This window comes from Mustela lutreola, chromosome 6, assembly GCF_030435805.1.
Source record: "Mustela lutreola isolate mMusLut2 chromosome 6, mMusLut2.pri, whole genome shotgun sequence".
Taxonomy (NCBI): Eukaryota; Metazoa; Chordata; class Mammalia; order Carnivora; family Mustelidae; genus Mustela; species Mustela lutreola.
The window spans coordinates 145,627,608-145,650,903 of NC_081295.1; the positions used below are offsets into that span (position 1 = coordinate 145,627,608).

The 23,296-nt window shown below is 48.3% G+C and overlaps 1 protein-coding gene across 2 annotated transcripts; it reads left to right on the forward strand.

The window, feature by feature from the left end:
- The first annotated feature begins 1,949 nt into the window (after positions 1–1,949).
- On the forward strand, positions 1,950–20,440 carry CD83 (CD83 molecule). Of its 2 annotated transcripts, none has more exons than XM_059179375.1 (5): positions 1,950–2,157; positions 2,280–2,395; positions 15,400–15,610; positions 17,897–18,003; positions 19,267–20,440. In XM_059179375.1, exons 1-5 carry the CDS (start codon positions 2,121–2,123, stop codon positions 19,390–19,392), a joined length of 597 nt encoding a protein of 198 aa, XP_059035358.1. In that variant the 5' UTR covers positions 1,950–2,120; the 3' UTR covers positions 19,393–20,440. The 2 variants fall into 2 exon arrangements, with proteins under 2 accessions (XP_059035358.1, XP_059035357.1); XM_059179374.1 differs by having other exon boundaries at positions 1,953–2,157; positions 19,264–20,440.
- The last annotated feature ends 2,856 nt before the right edge of the window (positions 20,441–23,296 follow it).

A 23,296-nucleotide genomic window follows, 5' to 3' on the forward strand; every position in this document is an offset into this window, starting at 1 on the left:
GAAAAGATTTCTTAAACACAGCACCAGAAGCACAAAACATAAATGAAAAGACCCATACATTTGACTACATTAGATTATTTAAAAAACAAAACAAAAAAACCTTCTTCTACATTAAAGACATCATAAACAAAGTAAAAAACACAAATCTTTGACTTGGAAAAGATACTTGGCATGCACTTGTAACCAAGAAAGGATTTGGCCCAGAATTTATAAACAGCTCCAATGGAAAAGGCCAAACGATATGAGAGGCAGTCCTCAAATGACAGCACCCAGTGGTTTCAAAACATAAAAAAAGATGTTCCTCTCTCCTGTAATCAGTGTCATGTAAATTAAACAAAAAAGATCTGATATTTCATACTCGTTAGATTGGAGAAGACGGAAAAAAAATCTGATGATATCAAGTCCGGTTGAAGAGTATAAATGGGCATGTTTATTTTGGAGAACATGGTGTCAATGTTTATTTATTTATTTTTATTTTTAAAGATTTTATTTATTTATTTGACAGACAGAGATCACAAGTAGGCAGAGAGGCAGGCAGAGAGAGAAAGAGGTGGAAGCAGGTTCCCCACTGAGCCAAGAGCCCCATGCGCTCTTGATTCCAGGACCTGAGCCAAAGGCAGAGGCTTTAACCCACTGAGCCACCCAGGCGCCCCAGTGTCAATGTTTAATAAGGTGGTGGGATTGCTTGGCCAGAGGATCTGACCATGTCCAGCTTCAGGCAACACTGTTTATCACAGTGGCAAGTTGGAAAAAGGCTTAACAGGTATGGGGTCTAGCAAGGCACAGATGTTTTATTAAGAATATATTGCATACAGATGTGCCTGGTACTTTCATTTTCTACACTTGTACGTCTGAACATTTCCCAATTAAAAACTTAGGTTGGCGAGTTTGGGGGAAAGGCACTTACCCTGTCAATTGCTGTAACTACTTCCAAGGGCAACAGTTTATGCTGGCGAGAGTGTTGGGAAACAGGCGCCCTCATACACTGCAGGTGAGAATAGAGATTGAGAACACCTCCGCAAAGGTAATTTTGGCAGTGTTTCACGAAATTGCAAATTCCTTTGGATTTAGCACAATTTCCTCTAGGCATTCATTCAAAGAAAACGAGCAATGTGGGAGCAAAGGTTTCTCTCCAAGAAGTTCATTGTAACAGTCACAGCGCCGTTTGTAATGTTAATAGTGAAGAAGCCATCTCCCACCACCAAAGATCCTGGACTCACTATAACGTTAGACCCATCCTGTCTCACTCGATCTAATTGGTTCCAATTTGGGGTGGAACTGCCTGATGGAATATTCTGCGGCGAACAACATGATGCTGTTGCAACTTTCTAGTGGGGTGGAAACTCTTGCAAAATATTAAGCTAAAAGAGGGTAGGTTACAAAATAGTGGATAGAGTGTCCCATTAAAAAAAAAAATACCAATGTATGCATGGAAGCCAAGACAACTTAAGTCAACAGAAGTTACTTGTGGGTGAATGGAAGGTGATTTCTATTTTCTTCCGCTGCGTTGTTTTGTTTTCGTCTGCGTGTGTGTCTCATTTTAACAGGAGAGGCTCTCCTTGGGCCTGATCGCCCCCGCCAGCAGGCAGGGAGCCACGTACTAGGCTCGCGGAGTTCCGCGGGAAGCCTGAGGCGTCTCTGGTGACAATCGAATCTGGAGTAGAGAGTCCCGAGTTCACCTCGGGCGTCCCCACCCCCACGCCGGGCGACTGGGGGAGCTGCGCCATCACTCTGACTCTGGGGTCGTGCCAGGAGTAGACCGCCCCCTCCCCTGGCCGGGCCTCGTTCCCGCTCGCGGGGAGGGTCAGCGGGGCCCCGACACGCGCGCCCGCGCCCTTTGCAAAGCCCAAGCGCGCCGCGTCACGCGCGGGTGGCGATCGCCGCGGCCCCGCAGCCAGCGCAGCGGCGCGGACTCGGGGCGCGCGGGGGAGGGGCCGCGCGCGGGGGCGGGGCCGGGGCGGGGGCGCCCCGCGGGAGGCAGGCGCCGGGGAGGGCTGGCGGGTCCCGCGCTGCCGCCGCCCGCCGGGGATTCCCCCAGGCCGGCTCCCGGGGGAAGTCCCTGTACGCGCGTATAAGACAGCGGCGCCGCGGAGCGCACCCCAGGCCGGCAGTCCCCAGCCATGTCGCGCGGCCTCCGGCTCCTGCTCCTGAGCTGCGGTAGGGCCCCAGACGCCTGTCGCTCCCCTTCCCATCCCCTCCCGGCGATCCCCCCCCCCCCCCCACCGCCCCCAGCCCCGTCCTCTCGCTGGCTCACGCCGCTCTCTCTGTCGCTCTCGCAGTCTGCAGCCTGGCGTCCGCGACGCGGGAGGTGAAGGTGGCTTGTTCCGAGGAGGCGGACTTACCGTGCACCGTCCACACGGACCCTCAGGGCCCCTACAGAGTCTTCTGGGTCAAGGTAAGCGCGGCGAGGGCTCGGCCGGCTTCGTCGGAGGCAGAGGGGGACCACCTCCCTGGGGCTGGCGACCCTGTGTGTGGCCCCCAGCCGGACTGCCTCCAACTCCCGGGTCTTCCCGCATGCCTCCCTTAACCCCCCTCCGCATCTTGGTACCAGGCGATTAGATTAGATTAGATTTTTGTTCCCCAAGGACCTAATCCTCTTCCTGCCCCTAAAAGTGGCCTGAAATGAATGATCCAAATAAGCCCCTGGGAGCGCAGAGACCCTCTTATTTTGGATGAATTCTGGAGGCCACCTGTGGTTGTGGCCGGATATGGATATCAGACAGAAGGCCTGTCCCCAGATTTCTGACTTCTCATGTCTGGGGACTGTGATGCCCAGGATTTGGGGCAGAGAGGGAAGGAATAAAGGACTAGGAGATCATCCGCTGTGATTTCGGTTTGTTTGCCTGCTGGGGTCGTCTGTCAGCCATCCCCATGGCGGCTTCTCCTGGCCCCTCGCTGGTCCTGCTGCCTGGGACTCTGGCAGGCAGTCCCTAGGGGTGAGAGGCACAGCAAGGGGGTCATCTGGGAAGGGGCCGGCCTCACCATAAGAGAAGTGAGCTGCTCTGGGGCATTTTTTAAGGACTCCTTTCAACCGGAACATTTTCAGATGCTAAGAGAGCGGTTCTGGCAGTCTTTGACAAGCCAAGCAGTCCCTGGTCTTTTGCTCACCTGCGTACATGAGATTAGGGCCACAGGAGCACCTCTAGTTTGAGCCAAGTGCATGTGATCTCCCAGCCTTAATCAGGGGCTCTGACTGAATTGTCTGACCTTAGAGGAAATCCCTGCATCTGCTGCCTTCCACAGAGTGCAGGCCTTTTCTTCTGCCCTCCAAAAAAGATGCTGTAAGAATCCGCAGCTGCATCAGGCCAGTTAGCAAGGTGGCTCGGGACAGCTGTGTGTGTGTGTGTGTGTGTGTGTGTGTGTGTTCTCCTGACCAGCTGGTCAGTTTCCCCAGACGGTGCTGCGACATTGCGTTCCTGTATTCTGCACAACACCCAGTGGGTGGCCTGCTAATTGCGAAGGTGCTCCGTGAATCCAGGCTGGCTCTCCGTGAGTTCTGGGCACCTGCTATGTCGCTGCGGCCTTGGAGCACCATATCTTGTAGGAAAGTAGGTTTGTGACTATTCCCACTTCGTTTCCACTGTATTCACAGTGGGATCAGAGAATGTAGCAATTCCGAAATTGTTCTTGCAGTAAAAACAATAGCACTTAAACAGAAATATTGTAAAAACATGATTATTTGACTCCTCCCTCTGTGCCAGCCTCTGAGGTGAATCTTTACCTCTGTTATCTGTTTCAGTCCTTCCAGTGGACTTAAGAGATCATCTGCCCATTTTACAGATGAGGAAACTGAGTCTCAGGGTGTGAAGGAATCCCTGCTCACTGTTACCCAGCTGATTAAGGGAGCAGGAGGGTGGGATTTGAACCAAGCAGTCTGATTCCACAACCTGAGGTGGTTTTCAGAGGTGTTATCTTGATGTCTCTGTTTTCTACCTCAGTTACTTAAGGTAAAGAAAGTAAAGGTGTTCTTCATCTAGCCAGGCAGAGACTTAGTTATCTTAAAGAAGGTGGGGAGTAGGAGGGGGGACGTGAAACCACCATCCCCTCCCGAGACGAATTTAAAAGAGAAAATAGTATTAATATCCCCAGGGGAGTAATTAAAAAGTACTCATGAAACGAGTAGGTGGCATTTCAGACTGTAAAGTTCCAACAGTTGTCAAGGTAAATCTTCTTGCACAGGGCCGTTTGGAATGTTGCAGTAAACCATAGCAATTAACCTTTGGCTTCTCCTTGGATGTTAGCTGATGATGTAATTCTATAATGTATGTGCTTGTTTATTGAACATAGTTCTTGCGTGATTTACCCTGAAGGTCTCTCAAACTCTGTTAAAAAAAAAAAAAAAAGATGATGGTCTCTTGGCATTTTCTTTTTTTTTTGTTGGTTCATGGAATAGGGTTATTGCAAAATCATGCCATAGTTATTTATTTATTTATTTATTTATTAAAGAGATAAACTGTGAACAGGTCGTGGTGGATAGGGGAGCTTCGAGATGCCAGTAAACTCTTCAGATCCCTTGAAAATGAAATGCATTGTTCCTTCAAGTGCTTTTTGACAGGTCTCAGCGTGTTCTGTAGGTAGTTATTCTTTTCCAGCCAGTAATTATACTTTTGTGCTTATTGTGTTTGTACAACAAAAGTGGGTAGAGTATTCTGGAAATCAGGTCAGTGGTGAAATGCTGAAATACTTAGTTTTACAGAAGATTGAGCATCTTGTCATTTTCCCCCACATCGCTTTCTTGCATAATGTTTCAGTGGACTTGAAGAGGTGGTTATAAGAGGAGGACCGTAAACCTGAGGACCACAGCCAGCCTCGTGCATGTCACCTTCCTCCTCATCACTAGTGTGGCTTGTCAGATCTCTTTGCACAGTCCACAGTGAGCTGGACAAGGGAAGCAGAGGGTCCCTTGGAGGGGGTTTGTTGTTGTTTTATTTTGTTTTTACCATCTACCAGATTGATTCACGTTCTCACAAGGACTTCTGCAAATCACAATTATGGTTATAATGGCTCACAATTTATTTTTTTGAATTTTTTAAGATTTTATTTATTTATTTAACAGAGAGAGAGAGAGAGAGAGAGAGATCACAAGTGGGCAGAGCAGCAGGCGAGAGAGGGGGAAGCTGGCTCCCTGCTGAGCGGGGGGGGTTCGATCCCAGGACCCTGAGATCATGACCTGAGCAGAAGCTTAGCCCACTGAGCCACCCAGGCACCCCATGACTCACAATTTAAAATACCGTGTACCACTCAGTTCTCCCCCACCATTGGGTATCCTGCCACTATCCAATTGGCAGTGATTACTTGTCATTACCAAAGGACCCATGTAAACTGTGTGTTTCTTATCGTGCCTTGTGCGGAAAGATCCAAAACAAAGAGCATCCAATTAGCGTTTGTAACATTAGGGCGAGTGGGGGAAGAAACAGTGTCCATTTTATACTCTGTTTCGAAGGCACAGTGAGAGGGGCTAGGGGAGGCTTAATACAGATATGCACAGGGGTCCTGGGGGAGTGAGGAGTGGGCAGAGATAGCCCAATTCCTGTGAACTCAACTCTTACTTGCCATGGACCAGTGTCCTTCTAACTGGGACCCATCCGTGGGTCCTCCTGTCATCCTTTCCTGCGTGTGCCTGTTAAGGCAAGGGGATCACTGAGATGAAATAGAAATGTGAATTCATTCATATATCCAGGAGAACAGCAGCTAGACTTAAGCCTTTCAAGTTGTGAATTGACTGCGGTTGTTTAGGGAGATCTTTTGAGAAATTACGTAAGCCGACTTTGGTCCAGCGTCTCTCCCATTGGCTGCGAGCCTCTTGCATCAGAGGGCACAGCGCCATCCCATGTTGGCCAGGAGTAAGCCGATCCATTAAGGAGATACTCCTGGCCTTCATGCTGAGCATGGGGTCATAGTCTCTTTACAGAAACTGCACTAGGTTTGGAGGGAGAGGATGATACTGGATGGGGTGTTTGAGCACGGTGATTTTGCCACCAGTGATAACAAGTGGTTATTTATCAGAGAGGTGCACTGCCATCTTGTTGCATGCTGGGGGCCCCGATAGCCTATGCTGATGCATAACGAAAGAGGATATGTAGTGTCACCCTGGGAGATGACATTGCGGGGGTGAGGACAGAGACGCGTCACAAGACAAATGCCCTTTTCAGATTATTTCCAGCGGAAGGGAGAAAGGGGAAGTAAGACTGATTTCAGAGGTCAGTCTTGATTTTGTAATAGTGAGAAGGGCCCCCAGCGGGGACAGATCCTGGACTATCTCCAGGCTTAACGGAGCTGTGGCGGAGAGCTGGTTAATGGCTTGCATGAAGCAGCTTCGAAAGTTCAAGGATAGTCCCTACACAGATCTTGCTTGTTCTCCATCTGTTATGAAGCTGTCTTCCGTGCGTGTTGCAAATCTCCTTTTCAGTGTAGTTGTATTTTCTGTCTCGACTGCCTTGTGTGATGGCGCCCCAAAAGCAAGAAGCCCTCAAAAGCAGAATCCCTTAGCAGAGGCTGGAATTGATGACCTGTCTGAGCAGATGTAATCTACACGGCCACAAATGCTGATGGTGAAGGAGCCAGTGTGTGCCACTTACTAGATCACTAGACTTCCTTGAGTCTAGAATTTTATCTGCTGTGAGACAGAGTGAACAGCATGTTTTTAGGAGAGGAAGGAGACATTCTCATCTTAAACAGAGAAGCCCTGAGACACTGAAATGTGAAAGTGATGTGTGTGTTAGCATCAAAGGAAAGTTCTGCCATCCTCATTAGCACCTACTTGACCTGGTTGAATTGCTTTTATGGGCTTTACCTTAGATCAAACCATGAAGAACTATAAAGTTGGTTTTCAGAAGTCTCTTGTATTGACATTTGGATTAGCCAACATTTCTAAAGTCCCAACTTATTCCAAGTCCTGGCCCTCGTGCTGGCCATCTTAAAATCAATGGGGAGCTTTTGCCAGAGGACCATCTTGAGCAAAGGAGTGGAAAAGGAACCCACAAGCATTTTAAGGAACCAGTGGGATGGCCCAGGATCTGTTAGGAAGAATTGTACAGGAGAGGGCTGGGAGATGTTACAGAGAAGGTTGTGAGGAACCTCGGATGCCCAACGGTAATGGCTTGAACTCCTTTTGGCAGCAAGGAGTCATTGAAAGTTTTTAAGCAAAGAGAATGACCTAATGGCACATATTTGCAAAGAAGAGCATATCTCTTGTGGTGAAAGACATACTCGGATTCATCCTGGGAGATGCTGAGTCCCAGGGGAGACCATGTTCTCTCCCTGCAGCAAAATCCAATCAGGTCAACTCAGCCGAGACCTCAGCACATTTCTGAGATTTGCCTTCCTTTCTTTCTTGGCCACCTGTTGTGTCCCCACAATTCCATGAACGAGTCGGCAACACAGCACGTGGCTGCCTCGGAGGGGCTCTGCATGTCTCAGCCAGCTGCGAACAGGTCATCACTGAGATTTTGGGGACAGTGACAAATCAGAGCAAAGTTGCTCCGGTCTTACTGTAGGAGGAAGAAGGCAGCTGGGGATTAAACAAAGAAATCAAAACCTTGTTTTCCATGAGTAAAAGGGGGAACCTAGGTCATGTGAGAAACAGTATTATCTTACTTCTGTATTTGGTTATGTCACTACACAAAGAAGAGGAAGTTAGGAGAAGGTCTCAGTGATGTAAGGGAAGGTTTAGCATAGAGCAGGGCTAAAAAGGGATTCATTACCTTAAAAAGGGTTTCTTCATCTGAAATTGTTTGCATAATCTTCGGACTTGGGAACCCAAGGCTTATTTCTATCACCTGGCGTTTTGTGGAACCGCAACCAGTCTACTGCGTGTTCTTGTCCCAAATCTCTAGGAGACAAGAGATTCCAGAAGAGGGGGTAGTTCATTAGGATTATAGGTCCGGGTGGAGAAAGCCCACGAGAAAAACAGGGTACCAGTTGCCATAAGCAATTCATAATCAGATACTCTGGACCAGTTCTAGAGCACAAGGGTTCTGAATTGGATTAGGTCTGGAGGAGAGGCACGTATTTGAGTTCAGGGGACAAGGGACTGGTCTACAGGCTGAAGCCATGTGGAGAGACCTCCCTCCATGTCACATTAATTTATGGGGTAGTTTGAGGTATCCCTATCAGTGAGGACCCTTTTCAGTTGCGAAGTGTTGTGATCCAGTCAAACTCGTTTCAAGTAAAGGGAATATATTGGTTTATATAGTTGAAATGGGAAAAAAAACCTTTAAAACTGTAATTCACACTTGAAATTGAATTGTGTCCCACAGGAAAATTATCTCCGGTATTTGCAAATGTAACCTTATACGGAAATAGGGTCTTTGCAGAAGTCATCAATTAAAAAGTCATCAATTTTTAAAGCGAGGTTATACTGAGTATCTAGGGTGGGTCCTAATCCAATGCCTGGTGTCCTTGTAAGAAGAGAAAACAGAGCTACCGACATAGACACACGGGGAGAACACCGTATGAAGGCAGACGCAGAGACTGGCGGGATGCGTCCACAAGCCAAGGAATGACAAGGATGTCTGGCAAACACCAGAAGCTTCAGGAATGGGGCATGAAGCAGATTTTCCCCTGGACACTTCAGAGAGAGCGTGGCCCTGCCAGCCCCTCGCTTCTGGGTTTTTGGCTCCAGAACTGTGAGAAAACACATTTATTTTTTTAAATTTTATTTAAAAAAATTTAATTCCAGTATAGCTATCCCACGGTGTTATGTTAGTTTCTCATGTACCGTATAACAATCCAACAGTTCTGTGCGTGACTCAGCGTTCTTCATCCCCTTCACCTAATTCGCCCATCCCCCACCCGCCTTTCCTCTGGTCACCATCAGTTTGTTCTCTAGAGTTAAGTCTGGTTTTTTTGTTTGTCTTTTTTTTTTCCTTTGTTCATTCATTTTGTTTCTTAAATTCCACTTCTAAGTGAAATCGTAGGGTATTCATCTTTCTCTGATTGACTTATTTCACTTAGCATAATACTCTCTAGCTCCATCCACATTGTTGCAAATGGTAAGATCTCATTCTTTTTTATGGTTGATAATATTCCATTGTGCGTGTGTGTATGTATGTGTATATGTGCACACACACGCGTGCACGCGCGCACACACACACACCCCACATCTGCTTTATTCATTCATCCATCAGTGGATGGTAGGGCTGCCTCCGTAGTTTGGCTATTGTAAATAATGCTATAATAAACATAAGGAGGCATACATCTCTTCAAATTAGTCTTTTCATCTTCTTTGGGTACCTACCCAGTAGTGGAATCACTGGATCATAGGGTAGCTCTATGTTTAATTTCTCGAGGCATCTCTGTACTGTTTTCCACGGTGGCTACACAAGTTTGCATTCCCACCAACTGTGCACGAGGGTGCCGAGAAAATACATTTCTGTTATTTCAAGGGGCTCAGTGTTGCACTTCGTTATGGCAGGGTCGGCAACAAATCCAGCTGGATTTAGAGGTTCGTGACTATCTCCAGGGCTTGGTGTCTTTCTGTCCCTCAACTCTTCCTTTCTTCATAGTGGTTTTGTCATCAGCCTCCGTCCACATGGCCAGGAGACAGTGGCTGGTAACCGCAGTCTTGCGGACCCTCTCAGGGTCACGTGCAAAGGAAAATATTGTGCCTCTCTTCTCATATTTCAGCAAATGTCTGATTATATTTAAGTGGCTTTGATTGGGTCACATGGCCCTCGGAGCCGGTCTCTCTGGTCCCAGATGTCAGGGCTGAAGTTACATGTGCCTCCTCTAGAACCAGGTGTCGAGATCTTGGAAGGCTTTGAATCAGTGCTCATAAGACTGCCCCTTCCAGGCCCCGCAGGACCCAGAAGTTGCAGATGGAAGAAGGGATGCTTGGCGTGAACAACAAAAGGGCAAGTCCCAGTTTCAAAAGATTTTGCCGCCTTTAGTACCATGATGCTTTAGTAAATTCAGAACGTTGTAGATATCTTGGATGCATCATGGGTTGAAAAACAATTTCTCTTTTGAGCAGAGGTTGGGACTTCTAGGACAACTTTTCCAGGGAGGAAACAGGAAGTAATCAGCAGTAAAGAATGATGGAGAGCATGGATAGAGTGGAAAGCTATCAGATAGAACAACTTCTACAACCAGTGTTACCCATTGTAAAGCACTTTCATATGTTTTCGCTTTGGATACTTAAAATAGCTTCCCGTAGCAAGTAAGAGAGTCGCAGGTGGGGATGTGAGACTCAGAGATGAGGTGCTATACTGAAGACGACCCAGCTCATGGACCACGAATCTGCACACTGGGCCTTTGATTCCAAAGCCAGTGCCCTTGTAACTCTCTCATTTTCTCTAAACGTCGCCTGTTCACTTGGCAAATGCCTTTTGAATAATTCCAGTGTGCCAGGAGCAATTGAGAATGCTGAATGAAATGTGGGCTGGGAAAAGGAGAGAGAGTGGTAACACGTTTAGGGCTCTCTGTGTGATGGACAGATGGCTGCAGGGCTGATGGACAGTTCTACGACACACGTCCATCATCGCGGGCGTCTTCACACCGCCCTGGTGAGTTAGAATGACCCCCGTGTCCCCAGAGCAGACAGAAGCCGCCGGGTCAGTTGTCCAAGAGCAGAGTGAGCTTCGGTGGGGCTGGGCTCTGCTTCCAGGTCTGCTCGACTCCAAAGCCTGTGCTCTTAATTTCGTTGTCTCTGCCATACGCAGAACTCTCTTAGCAGCCATCAATTCAGCTCTGTCTGTTAGACCCAGTAAATTTCAAAGTGGAAAATCATTTTTCCAATAAAACTACACTTAGAAAAAAACGATGTTAATGTGCATACATTCTGCCCTCATTATGACATCAACCCCCGAGCCAAACTATTTTGCACGTTATAAAGAGCTGTTTTTATGATGAATGAGGATTATATTGGCACTTTAATTGAGTTAGAAACCAAGGTACATGAAAGTTAGTGCATGAGAAATGCAATAAAGAAAAAGCTGTTCAATGTGATTGGAATATATCAGATTACTTTCATACCACCTTTAAATACATAAAGTCCATACCTTTAAATACATTTAATCAAATTATTGGATTAAATATTTAAATGCATATAGAAGCACACACATTTTGCTTCTCAAAAAGCTCTCTTCCTTTTCTTTTAGTTTGCTATCACATTCTTAACAGATCTCATGTATGATAAATTTGAATTCCAGATTTGTGATCAAAATTCTCTCTTTGCAGCAGGCATGGGACTATTTGCTCTCTTATATTCAAATATGGTAATTGGATAAAATTATTTAAACTGAAAAAATAACTTTTCACAGTAATAAGATTTTTGACTGAAATATCAGTTCAACTTCCAACATATTAATTCTTTATTTGATTTCTTTTATTCTAGTTTAAATTTGTCCTATTAAAATAAACACTTAATTCACATGCCCTTAAAATTAATACTTGTATTTGTTTCCTTTAGTATTCGTCAAATTAAAGAGTTTATTTAATTTGGGACTTGTGGTTTCCTTAAGGTAAAATCTCCACTTTAGAGAAAGAATATGTTACTCAAATTATTTAAGCACACCGAGGGCCTTGAGACAAATCAAATGTCCCTTGGCTTTCTGAAAATGAATTATCTTGTACTTTACCCTTCTCTAATCCAATCAAAAATATAGAATTGTCAGCATAAGAGTTAGTGCAAGGAGCGTGGATTTTTAAAACATAATTGGGATGACTGTTTTGAGGAATTAATTTGCCCAAATCGTGTTGTGGTTTAGCACACTACAATATTAGCTTTGTAAAGTACGCATTAAATAGTCCCCATCAATTATGCTTGGCTGTGAATGAATCCGAGGGTTCCTTTTGTTATAAATTACTATTTCCTAAAATGCTTTTGCAGAGAAGCAATGAAACGCATTTGGATTTGGAACGTTTAAAGAGCCGTTCTTTGCCAGTGGTTGATTTTGAGTCAGCTCAGATGTTTATAAGAACTCCTAAAACAATGCCAAGTTGAGGATGGCCCCTTCGCTGGTTGCTTTGTTTCCCTCTTTCTGAAATTTTCTGGTTCTTGAGCGGTGCTGCTTTTGCCACAGTGGACTCTGCTGATAGCCGCTTGGTCACAGAACTGAAGTTAATGATTTGAACTTTTGGATAAAAAGTCTCTTGTATTGCTGGTACCTGCTTGCTTTTTGAGCATACAATGTGAACATAAAATCCACAACTATTTTTGCAGCTGTAGGCAAATCCCAGAATCCCCAGATGGAGTCACGTGAGAAGATCTGTCTTGAAATGGCATAAAGATGGGGTACGAGGCGTTGTGTGTACCTACAGCCTGAAGCGAGAGGGAGTGTTCTGAAACATTTCCAGGTGCTCAGAAGGCTCCTTTTGGTCATCAGGCAAAGACCGCTGCTTGTGCCTTTGACAGGAGTTCCCAAGTTCAGCCCGTCGTCTGCTCAGTTTTCCAGGTCATTCAGGAAGACCCAGGAAGAGGCCATTGGAAGATGGCCCCATGAGAGTTATTTTGCCATGACCCCTCGGATGGCTGTGATGGGTCAGTAAATCAAAATTCTGCAGGTTGCTTTGGGGTTCTTTGTTTTGTCTTTTCCCTTCTTCTTTCTTCTGCCTTTCTCATGCTCTCACTCGGCCTTAGTTCTACCCTTTGAAAATAACTAGAGGCCCCCTGGAGGTTTTGCCGCAGGCCCCATGGAAATCTGACCATCAAATAAACGCCTTCGCTGTTGTTACTGCTGATTTTTAAAGTGAATTCTTTTCTGCAGGTAGGCGGAAGGCCACCGCCAGGCCGTTCTGATCACTTGCACACACTCGCTCCAGCCGGGTTTAGCAGCAGCAGGATCACAGGGCCACCTTTCTGTAAATAACCACAGTGGTTTGTTTCCTTCCCCTCCAGAGGGCTCCGCGGTTTTGATCTTGACTTTCAAATGGTTCTTTCTGATTTGAGGGAGGGGTCACTGGATGAGACCAGAGGCTCCCAAGGAGAAAACCGGAGATAATCTCAAAATGATTGTTGCGACCAAGTTTCTGTTGTTTCAGATGCAGGATTTCTAGCAAGACAGGATCTGGGGAAATCTATCAAAAATAAATTGAGCTGATGCCTTTGGAGGTTAATTCAGAAAATAAGGGTGGGGGAGACATGGACGCTGCAGAGACGGGGCTGTGTTCCTTCAAAGTGGTGGTGTGGAGGGGTGAGGGCAGCTCTCGGGACACATGGTCCCTGGAGGGTCCTGGGCACCTGCCCCTCAAAGGCCTGGTAGGAGGAAACCCCTCTGCCAGGCGCGGGGGACGGGGCAGGCGTGAGTACACGATGAGGCTGTAGTTTGTGGTTTAATTAGGCTTGAAAAGAGAGAAACTGGGCTCAAGTTGATGTATTCCAGAATCAGTTATGTGGCTTGAATTCCCCTTGAGTTTCCTTGGGCACCCCTTGTATTTTGCCTTATTTTTGATCATCTGAAGGCCCCGGTCTACAGACCCTTGATGATTTAGGGAGGAGTCTTTCAACACAGGAAGAACCGTCAAGAAGTGGGATTTACTTCCAGCGACTCTGCCTGAGCAGAGCTGTTCGTCTCGGCCTGTGAGGGGGCAGTGAATGGAGCGAATGGAGCGGGTTTCTTGAGGGAGCGGTAAATCTGCCACCAGATGTCCCTGCAGCCCGCTCCCCAGCATGCTAACGAGCCTGCAGCCGGGCTTTCTGTCTGCCTCTAGGTGCGTCCCCTCGCTTAGTGAATGCAGTGGAAGCCAGCGAGCGTGTGGGGAGTGTGTGGTGTGTGTGTAGCACATGTGTGCTGTGTGTATGTATGTGTATTATGTGCATACTTTGTATAGTGTGTGTTTTGTGTGTGCAGTGTGTGTGGGTGTAATGTGTGTGGTGTGTGAAGTGCATGTGTAGTGCGTGTGTTGTGTATGTGCTGTGTGTGTCATATCTGTGTGTGTGCAGTGTGTGTGTATTGTGGGGCTGAATGCGTATATGTAGTGTCTGCAGCATGTTTGTAGTGTAGTGTGTGGCGTGTGTACAGAGTGTGTATAGTGTGTAGTATGTGATGTGTATGAGGCCTGTGTGTAGTGTGTAGTGTGTGTACAGCGTGTGTGTAGTGTGTGCCGCATATGGCATGTGTGTAGTGTGTAGTGTGTGGCGCATGTGTGGTCAGTAGTGTGTGGTATATGTGCCGCATGTGTAGTGGGTGTGTACAGCGTGCGTGCAGGGGTGCGTGCGTGCCTTTTCCCGCGCAGCCCCTGCCTCCCCGGGCCCTGCCTGATTCCTTGGCTCCTGCAGTCCCCGCACTGGCTCCCCCGCGGCCAGCGGGAGAGGAGCTGCAGGCTCCCAGCGCAGGTGACACACAGGGAAAGGCATGTGACGCAGGGCAGGGAACGCTGCTGACCCCCAGGTCTTTCCCGGAGGTGGCTTAGGGCACTGTCCCAGCACTGGGACAGGGAAGGAGTGCCACCGAGGCGCAGGCTCCATGCTGGCCCCAGCCATCGGACCCAGGGCGGGGTGCCCCCCTGAGTGCGGACAACAGTGACTGCCTTCCCGTTTGTGTCCATCAGTTTTGGAAGCTTGAAAACATTTCCGTGGGGGAGCGGCGGGCAAGCTCATCCGGGAAACGCAAACTCTCCATGGGGGAATGGGGTGGTCGCCTAACCTTGCAAGTAACAGAAGATGCAAAGACGCCACCAACCGGACTGCGGAGACAGTTCAGAGAGGGAGGCCGCCCCATCAGTGGGGCTGGACTGGTCGGCCTCTCTGGGCGGGGACGGTGATCGCGGCGGTCAGGGTCTTTCCACGTGCATCCTGGTGTGAGCCGCGCCATCTGACATGGCCCATCTGCACACGGGGTGGTGGCCGCGCCCTCGTGCCCCACTGGAGGCTCAGCACTGTGTCCCCCGTGATGTCCCGCGGGGGCCCCGCGCACACCACGGTTGGAAGAACGCAGTGTCCATTTCTAGGAGGCCTGGCTCAGGTGCCCCGTGCTATCCGCTGAGCCGCGCCCCCTTGGGAACATTTAGATGAAGGGCTGAGATGCTAGGAGTCATTCAGTGGGGGGAGCTGGCATTGGAAGGAAACAAGAGAACGTTTCAGACAGAGCCGTCGGCCGCGAAATGGGACTCAGAGTGATTCATGCGCTTCTGCTCGTCACCCTTGTCCGGCGGTCCTTCTTGTCCCCGGTGCCGCTCTGTCCTTCGGGGAGGCTGGAAGCTGAGTTACACGGAATCACCAAAGGCAGGCCTCACCCTGTCCCAGCAAAGATAGAGCCTGAAAGAATTTTCATAGATTTTTCTCCTCCTCCCCCGAAGGCCACACATGCATAATATTTTGTTTTTTTTTTTTTAAAAAAAAAAAAACTAGCTGAGGATGAATGTTATGAAAACAGGAGGCAGAACCTGATGGTGGTGGGGGCGTGGGGCGAGTGTGCAGGCTGTGTCACAGTGTGATGAAGTGTGACTCTTTCTCGACAGCTGACGGAGGGCGGCCAGGAGCGGATGGAGGTGCCCCAGGAGGGTCTGCGGTCCCACCCGCAGAAAGAAGCCTCCTTAGAAGCCTCTGGGGAAGGACTCTACTTGAAGATCCGGAACACTAGCCGCTGCCACGCGGGGACGTACAGGTGCACGGTGGAGGAGCTGGATGGGCAGAGAAACCAAAGCGGCACCGTGACCTTGAAAGTGACAGGTGAGTGACCTGCTGCCCCTGTGTCCTCCTTGCAAAACGTATGGGCACTTGCAGGAGGTCCTAAAACCCATCCTCCCGACTGGAGTCTGACTGGGAGCTTTGGGTCGCATCCATGGCTGAAAGCTAAATTCTCCTACGAGAATGTCATCACCTTTTCTGCTCCCTCCTTCCTTCTAAAGACAGATCTACCCTAGTCGGATAGATAGATACCAAATGTAGCCAAACCATGAACCCGGGTGTTGTGTATCCCTACAAGAGCCCTTTGAAGCCAATCAGAAGTATCCAAGACTAATTTTTGGAGGACAGAAAAACCGTGTAGTCCTGAATGCATCAGGTGGCTATGTTCCACCTTTCGGGCCTTTCTAACCTGGCCTAAAGGGGCTGTGTCTTGTTGCCACCTTTTTACCACGAGAACAGCCTTTCCCTCCCCTTTATCATGATGACTTTGCCCCACACCTCACCTAGGGCCAAAGAAAAAGGACACGTGGGAAAAAAACGTCCCAGGGACAGAGCGCACATTTTTGCTCTATGCGGTAATACCAAGACTGGAGCTCCAGTACAAGGATTGTCTCTTTGGATTTTTTTCCCATACTTTTTCTTTATGGAGCTTAAAATATGCCTTGCATCTGACTTTTGCCCAGCGCTTATTAAGGGTGGAGGCCTGAAGTGAGAAACATGCTGTTGTCATAGAGTTTCCTGATTTTTGCACCATAATAACTTTTCCCTTTTATTAGGAATGTGAAAGGAATCTGACTCAAGAGGATATTCCTTTTTTTCACAAGAACAGGATCGCTGTGTAGGGCTCAGTGTTTGGATTTGGTTCACGGTCTCTCTCTCTCTCTCTCTCACAAACACACACACACACTCTCCTTATATCCTTCTCAGTCTCGAGCCCATTATGCTGCTCTGTTGACCTTCGTGCACCTGCTACCTCTAACACGACCCGCCCTGGGCTGGTCTCTGTGGTGGCCATTACACAGTGGGCTGCGTGAGAATATTCATGGTCACACGAGTGCCCGAGGGAGAGCAGAGAGAGGAGGCCTGTCCTGTGGTGCGCGGAGCCCAGAGAAACAGAAAACAGCTGCTTTCCTCTCCTCTCCTCTCCCGACGGCTGTGTTGCCTGCAGCTTAGCTGGTGTGTCCCTTGGATCTGGTTCTGTTAGGAGCAGGGCTGCTCATTAGTATGTGACCTTGGGCCAGGCACAGTCCTCTCATCCCTAAAACGGGGGCCCTCCCCTCTCCAACATGCTCTTATGGTGACGGAGGAAGGTGATATTGTACTCAAATGATTTGTCCCATGCCTGGATGCACTGAGTGCCAGATAAAGGTTAGGCACCATTAAGATGATGGCTCTCTACCTTTCTTTTCTTTAGTCTCAGACCCTGGTGAGATCCCACCTCTATTGCCGCTTATGAGATGTTGAATCCAGCCTTAGGGGTGGCCAGCAACCCCTGGCCGTGGGGGAGGACCTCCCCCATCACCTGCACTCCACCTGCCCCTGCCTGGGCCTTCCAGCAGATTCAACACACATTGGCTGTCACGTCTGAGTGAGGAGAGGCTGTCCTGTCCATGTCTCCTCCTGGGCAGAAGGTCTGGCTGCTCCTGCCGACCCCTTGGCATCCCCAAGGGCTGCAGCCACAGCCTTTGGCAGTCCCCGGGGAGCCCCTTGGCTCACCTTGGCTGCTGGCCTTGGCTGAGGAGTCTCATGATTCTACAGAAAGGTGCTGACTCTGTCACCAGCCGGGCAGCTCGCCCGCCTTGTTCCTTCATCCCCTGGTCCTCCCGATGGCAGAACACCTAGCATTCCCCACAGCACCGAAGAAGCTAGATAGATCACACAGAGCTTCACAAAGGGTGCGGCATCCCGTGTGAAGACATCAGACAAGCCAGGAGAGGCCCGGCCTCTGAAATGGAGGCAGATGGGCAGCGGGGCCAGTCTGGCCCGGACTCCCGGGCCTGCCACCTGCCTCACTGCCTCAGCCTCTCTGAAGCCCGACCCTTCTGTCTGTAAGATAGAGATGCTCCCACCTGCCTCCAAAGCTCGAGTGAGATCCGTAGGCCAGGCCCGTTGCACTCAGCCAGGCACAGGTGCGAGCGAGCGCCAGCCGCCACGGTCATCGCTGTCGCTGCTGTCGCTCGTGCTCTTCTTCCCGACGGCGCCGGCGTGAGGTTGGGAGTGGGAGACAAGCAGGGCTCGCAGAAAGCCAGTGTGAAGCATTCTCAGCTTTTCATCATGGTCAGAAAGTCCTGTTCAACGGCCTCACGTTTTACTCATGTTTTGTTTAAGGGTGCCCTAAGGAACGCAAAGAGGACACTTTTCAGAAATACCGAGCTGAGATCGTGCTGCTGTTGGCGCTGGTCGTCTTCTACTTAACACTCATTATTTTCACTTGTGTAAGTATCTTTTTAAAAACTCCGATGATGATGGAAAGACAGGCTGGGGCACCAATCCGAATATATGCTGTAGACTGTGGATCATTTGATGGTGGTGAGAGATGTTCTCTGAACACTGCACCTGCCAAGGCGCCCGCACTGTGAGGTCACTGTGGGAAGCGCTGGGCTCGTTTTCCATCCGCTCGCCCTGGGCAGAGCACCATGAGGAGAAAACAAAGCAAGGCGTGTGAGGCAGGTTTGAGAAGGCCCGGGTGGGAACAGTGGTGGTCAGTGCAGCGGCAGCCTTCCACCATCCCGGGGCAAAGGCACCACTCTTGCCATAGGCTAGTGATCCTGGGCAGTCACGGTAGACTAGTAGACTAGTTTCCTTCTCCTGACCTTGAACTGCTTCCTCCAAGCGGGTTCTCTTCTCTTATATTTTCAGACCTTCCACCCACTCTTTGAGAATTAACCCCGAGAAGCCAGGGTAGTGGGGTGTACAGGGAGTGTCCTGGTGTGAAAGATGGCTGGCCAGTGCTTAAGTGTCCTTGACATGCCCTTGAACCGTTAGTAGCAGGCTCTCCAGCTTCAAGACCCTGACCCTTTTTCCACATGGCTACGCACCTGGATTGACCAGAGTTGTAGGGGAGCAAGGCCAGCTCTGGGCCGGGCCCACTAGGAAGTGCTCTGTCCCATGGATCACAACAGTGTCAGGAAGGACTGGCTACTTGGGGACCAGGACAGAGCTCACCCAAGAGCTATCCCTGGGCCAGTTCTTGTCACTCACTGGCCCCCACTATTCACTTCCTTGCCTCTCTGGCCATGAAGTCATCTCTTGGGTGCTATTTTGGACATCAGCCAATCCAGTAAGCACCTACTGTATACAGGCATTAAGCTAGGCACTGATAGGGGACATAAAAAGGTTATAGGACATAGCTCTTGCTCTCAAGGAGCTTATGATTTGATTGTTAGAGTTATTTGTGCACAAGATAGTTAGAATTACTGGAGTGCAAATTTTAAAATTGAGTGACTTTAGTTTTTTGCAGGCAAATTCCTGTCTTGGTGGGCACTGATTTTCGCTGAAGATAACTAACCGTAGGGGCTGAAAATGGCCTCAGTCTGTAGTCAGGGGATCTTGTGGTCAGTTTGGAGTTGCCAGTGAAACAGTAGGAGCCCACTTGTAGACTGAACGAGGCTGCCAGAGTGAGCTGGCGAGCCCACTCTTAGGGAACGATGCATTTTCCCGATTATTCATCTCTCAACTTACCTTTTATTTTTTAGAAGTTTGCACAACAACAGAGTATTTTCCCAGATTTTTCTAAGCCTGTCATGGAACGAGCATTTCTCCCAGTAACCTCCCCAAAGAAACATTTGGAGCCAGTGACTCTTCCCAAGACCGAAACGGTATGAGCAGGATTTCTGCCCGTTATATTTCCTAAAGTCGAAGAAGGCTCAGTGGTACGCCGGGACGTCCCTCAGGACGAGAGAAGAATGAGCCCCACACCGAAGGAAGCATCCTGCCTGGGAAGGATGTCCTTCTGAAACCCTTGACAGCGGATCCTAGCCCACTTTTTTTGTGAGCAGGACTTCAGAAACTATTATGTAACTACGTAGTATGGGGCCACCTGCAGGAAGTCCCCGGTTCTGCAGCTCCACAGCTACCTTCCCTAGCATGTTCCTCAGCTATCTGGTCAACCTCTTGGAACTCTTTTCAGTCGTGTACAAGCTATGGTGAGACGCAGTTGGAAAGGGATCTTGGGAAATACGGATGCCTGGAGCTGGCCCTGTGACAGACTTGTCAGGACCGCTGTCCTCTGCACATCTGGGAAACATCTCTTTAAATTTGCTGTGTTTTCTTGCACCAGCCCAGATGGTTTATATCTGGGAGAAATCGACAGCCAAACTGTGAGACAGTGGGGAACATTTAGCAAACAATTTCCCAGTGTGAAGGCTCTGCTATTACGAAGGAGTATTGTGTGTTCATAGAAATAACAAGTTGATGAACTGTTCTCAAATGGGGCCTTTTCGTCTGGGAAAGACACCCATAAAGGAGCAATAAAGAAGAGTGCTATGTTTATTTTTATAGCCATAGATACCCGTCAAAGAAGGATTTGTCTTTTGTTCTCCTTTTGGAATCGACATGTATAGTCAGGTGTCAGGGCTGACGGACAAGTGACCTCAGTATGGAGGTAGCATATGAGAGAGAGGTCGGAGAAGTCAGAGGGCATGACCACGGGACAGCCGGATAGGTGATGACCAGCTGGAGATGCTGGCCCAGTCATGCAATCTGGCTTCTAGCCCCGGTTGTCTCACTACCTGTCTGTATGATCTTGAACAGGGTCCTCATGATTTCTCCTTTCTCAGCTGTAAACCGAAAGGTTGTTGTCTGAGTTGATTGCAATAATGTATGTGAAAATGCTTTGGAAAAGCATAAAGCACTATAAAAATTTGAAACTCCCTTGGGTCATTATCCTTGTTATTACAGTGGTCTTCTGGGCACGAGAAAATAGCTTTCACTTTTCATGTTTTCCAGCATTCCGAACAAAGAAGGCCACAAATAAGATTTTTCCATAGTCTTCTGTGAGTTATTTTGGGGAAGTGAGGAGGCCAGGTCAGTGACACAGCAGCCAATAGTACTCTAAGATATGGACGCCCAGGAACACCTGGGCCATGGAGAGAAGGGAGTCCACAAAATGTTGCATTGACATTTTGACAGTTGCTGCATTTCTTTTATCAAACTTGGCCCTTTCCCAGTTTGCTTTCCAAAGAGATCTTATCCCATTAGTAGCATGTGCACAGCCCACACTGATATTAGGGGGTCAGAGGGAAGCCGAGATAATTCTGTGTTCTTGTTTCTTTGTCATACCCTTCATGTCATGAAGTGACTGCATGTGAATAGGGAGCGTTTTTCTTTTTTGGATTTCCAACTACTCCTAAAACGTTGGGATCAGTGATCGGATGTCTATAAACTAGTTTGAGAACTAGAACTCAAGATGAAATTTTGGAGGTGTTAACAGTGGCTGAGCACTGCCTCTGAGTGGGAGGGCTGTTATGGCTGCAGACCCCTAGCAAACAGCACCCCCTTGTGCCCAAAGATGCCCGGAATATCCATCTTCTAGCTGCCTTGCCACCAGGATGTCTACCATCAGCTGGACCACACGCGTGACTGCTGGTGAGGGCTAGGGGGATGGAAAGAAGGAGGGTCTTGACTTCAGACCCCTTACTGTGGACAGTCAAGGGCCCCACACCTAGGATTCCTGCGGTTTCACTCAAGATTTGCAAATAGGTCCATTACCCTCAAAATGGTAAGAACAGTCTAGCACGAGTGGCTATAATAGTTGTAAAAGTATCATAGGTGAATCCTTTTTGGAAAATGGCTCTTTATAAAGATGAATGCTCATAAAACGTCTGTAGAAGCTGTAGATTCCCTTTCAGAGGAATCAGGTCCATTCTTAAATGCTTTTCCAGAAGTGCTGGGGAGACCCCTGGCCTAGTAATCAGGAACTCTCTGCTCAGCCGGGTTTGAAGCCCAGCTTCAACAGTTACGTGTCGTACTGGTGAAACTCTGAGCCATGAACTCCCCTGTCTGAGCCTCAGATCAGATCTTTAAGAATAAGAACAGCATCTGCCTGAGAAGTTTGCTGTGAGGATTAAATGAAGTAATATGTCTAAAAGCTGAGCCCAGGCTTTGACAAATAGTCCACCTTAGAGTAATGTCAGAACAAGAAAGAACAAAAAGGCAGCTGAGAAGGTAGCAGTGAGTAGGAACCTTGGACAGACAAAGTGATTTTGTACAAAGCAAGGAATTGGCCTGGAAGTCGTGTTGCTTTCAGTGGATGAATACACAGTGAATGCTTCGTGGCCACTGGGATTATAGTTCAGGAAAGACCAGAGTCAGCTTGAGCTGACTCCAGTGGAAAGCATGATGGAGATTTGAAACCAGACTCCATGTTTGGCACCTAGTGTTGGGAATGAGAAAAGACATCTCTGTGTGTGTGTGTGTGTGTGTGTAAGAGACAGTAGGGTAAGGGGAGTAGGGCAGAATTTATCAAGGAGGGTGAACTGCCTTGATGGAGAAGGAAGATGATCATGGACCATACTTGTTCTTTGTCTCCACTGCCGGGAAAAGCTTTATTCTCAGGGCTCTCCTTAGTCTATGCAGTTAAATCTACGGTTCAAATAATTTCACCTTGGGATGTCCCAAGACACAAACACAGACATGAGTATCAGCTCCGTGTCTTTCCAAAGGAAGGCCTGTGGTTTTTGTTTTCATAAAAATTCTTAGCAGGTTTCATCACACAAAACACTGAGCTGCACTCACAGAACCCAACAGAGCTCGATTATTTGCCGGGCTTGCAGGAGAAGGGATCTAGCCGCAGCCTGTGAACATAGAGTATGTGAGGCTCATGTGTTCGACCCCGGAGCTTAGGGACAGTGGGAGTCTCAGAATAATACTGTCTGGTTCTCCTGCCCTTCCCTCATTGCCAACTTGATTTGGCTGGATTAAGTGGATCATTGTTTGATACTCCATCTTTCCCATGTAAAAACAGCCAAAGACCTAAAAATCCTCGGGTAGGAGCTGTTTGCTTAATTCAACAGCAGTTTCCCATAGCTCTGCAGCTGATTGTTTGCAGAGCCAGATTTGATCAAACTGGTTGGTAAGATACAATCAATCAGTTCTTCGGTCGGAGTCTATCACGGCTATCTATTATCCTCTTAAGACTGTGTGTTTATTTTCTAATTTTCAATTTTTAATTGCATGAGGAGATCAAATTCTACCCCCTGTAGAATTCTACCACCTGGAGTGTCTGGTGCGTTGGGTGGGTAAAGTTAAACCTTAAGTGTATTTGCTGAACGTTTACTCTGGACAAAGTGCTATTGTGGGAACTGTCTGTAATGCTCAGAAAAAGCAAGACACACCCTTCCTTTGAAGGGCTTGCAATCTAGTGGAGGGAGAAATGAGCTCAGAGCTGGGAGCACAGAGACCTGTTAACCTTAGGCAAGGGTACAAAGAAGAATGGGAACAAACAAAGGGCTGTGGGAGGGTCCAACTTCACGTGGGAGCGCCTTGGAAGGCTTTAAAGAACGGCTTCCATTTGAACTGGGATTTGAAAGATAAGCAGGATTTTGAACGGTAGTAACAGGAGAGAAGGTTTGGGGGGAATGGCAAAGAGAGGATCGCTAAGGCAAGAGATGGAGCACACACCTGAACAGCAACTTGTGTGGGCGTTTTGTAGGCAGAGGGCACCCAGACCCCTGGCCAGGTAGGGAGGAGGCAGTCATGGAGGGTTAACAAGTTTTTGTAGAGAATTTG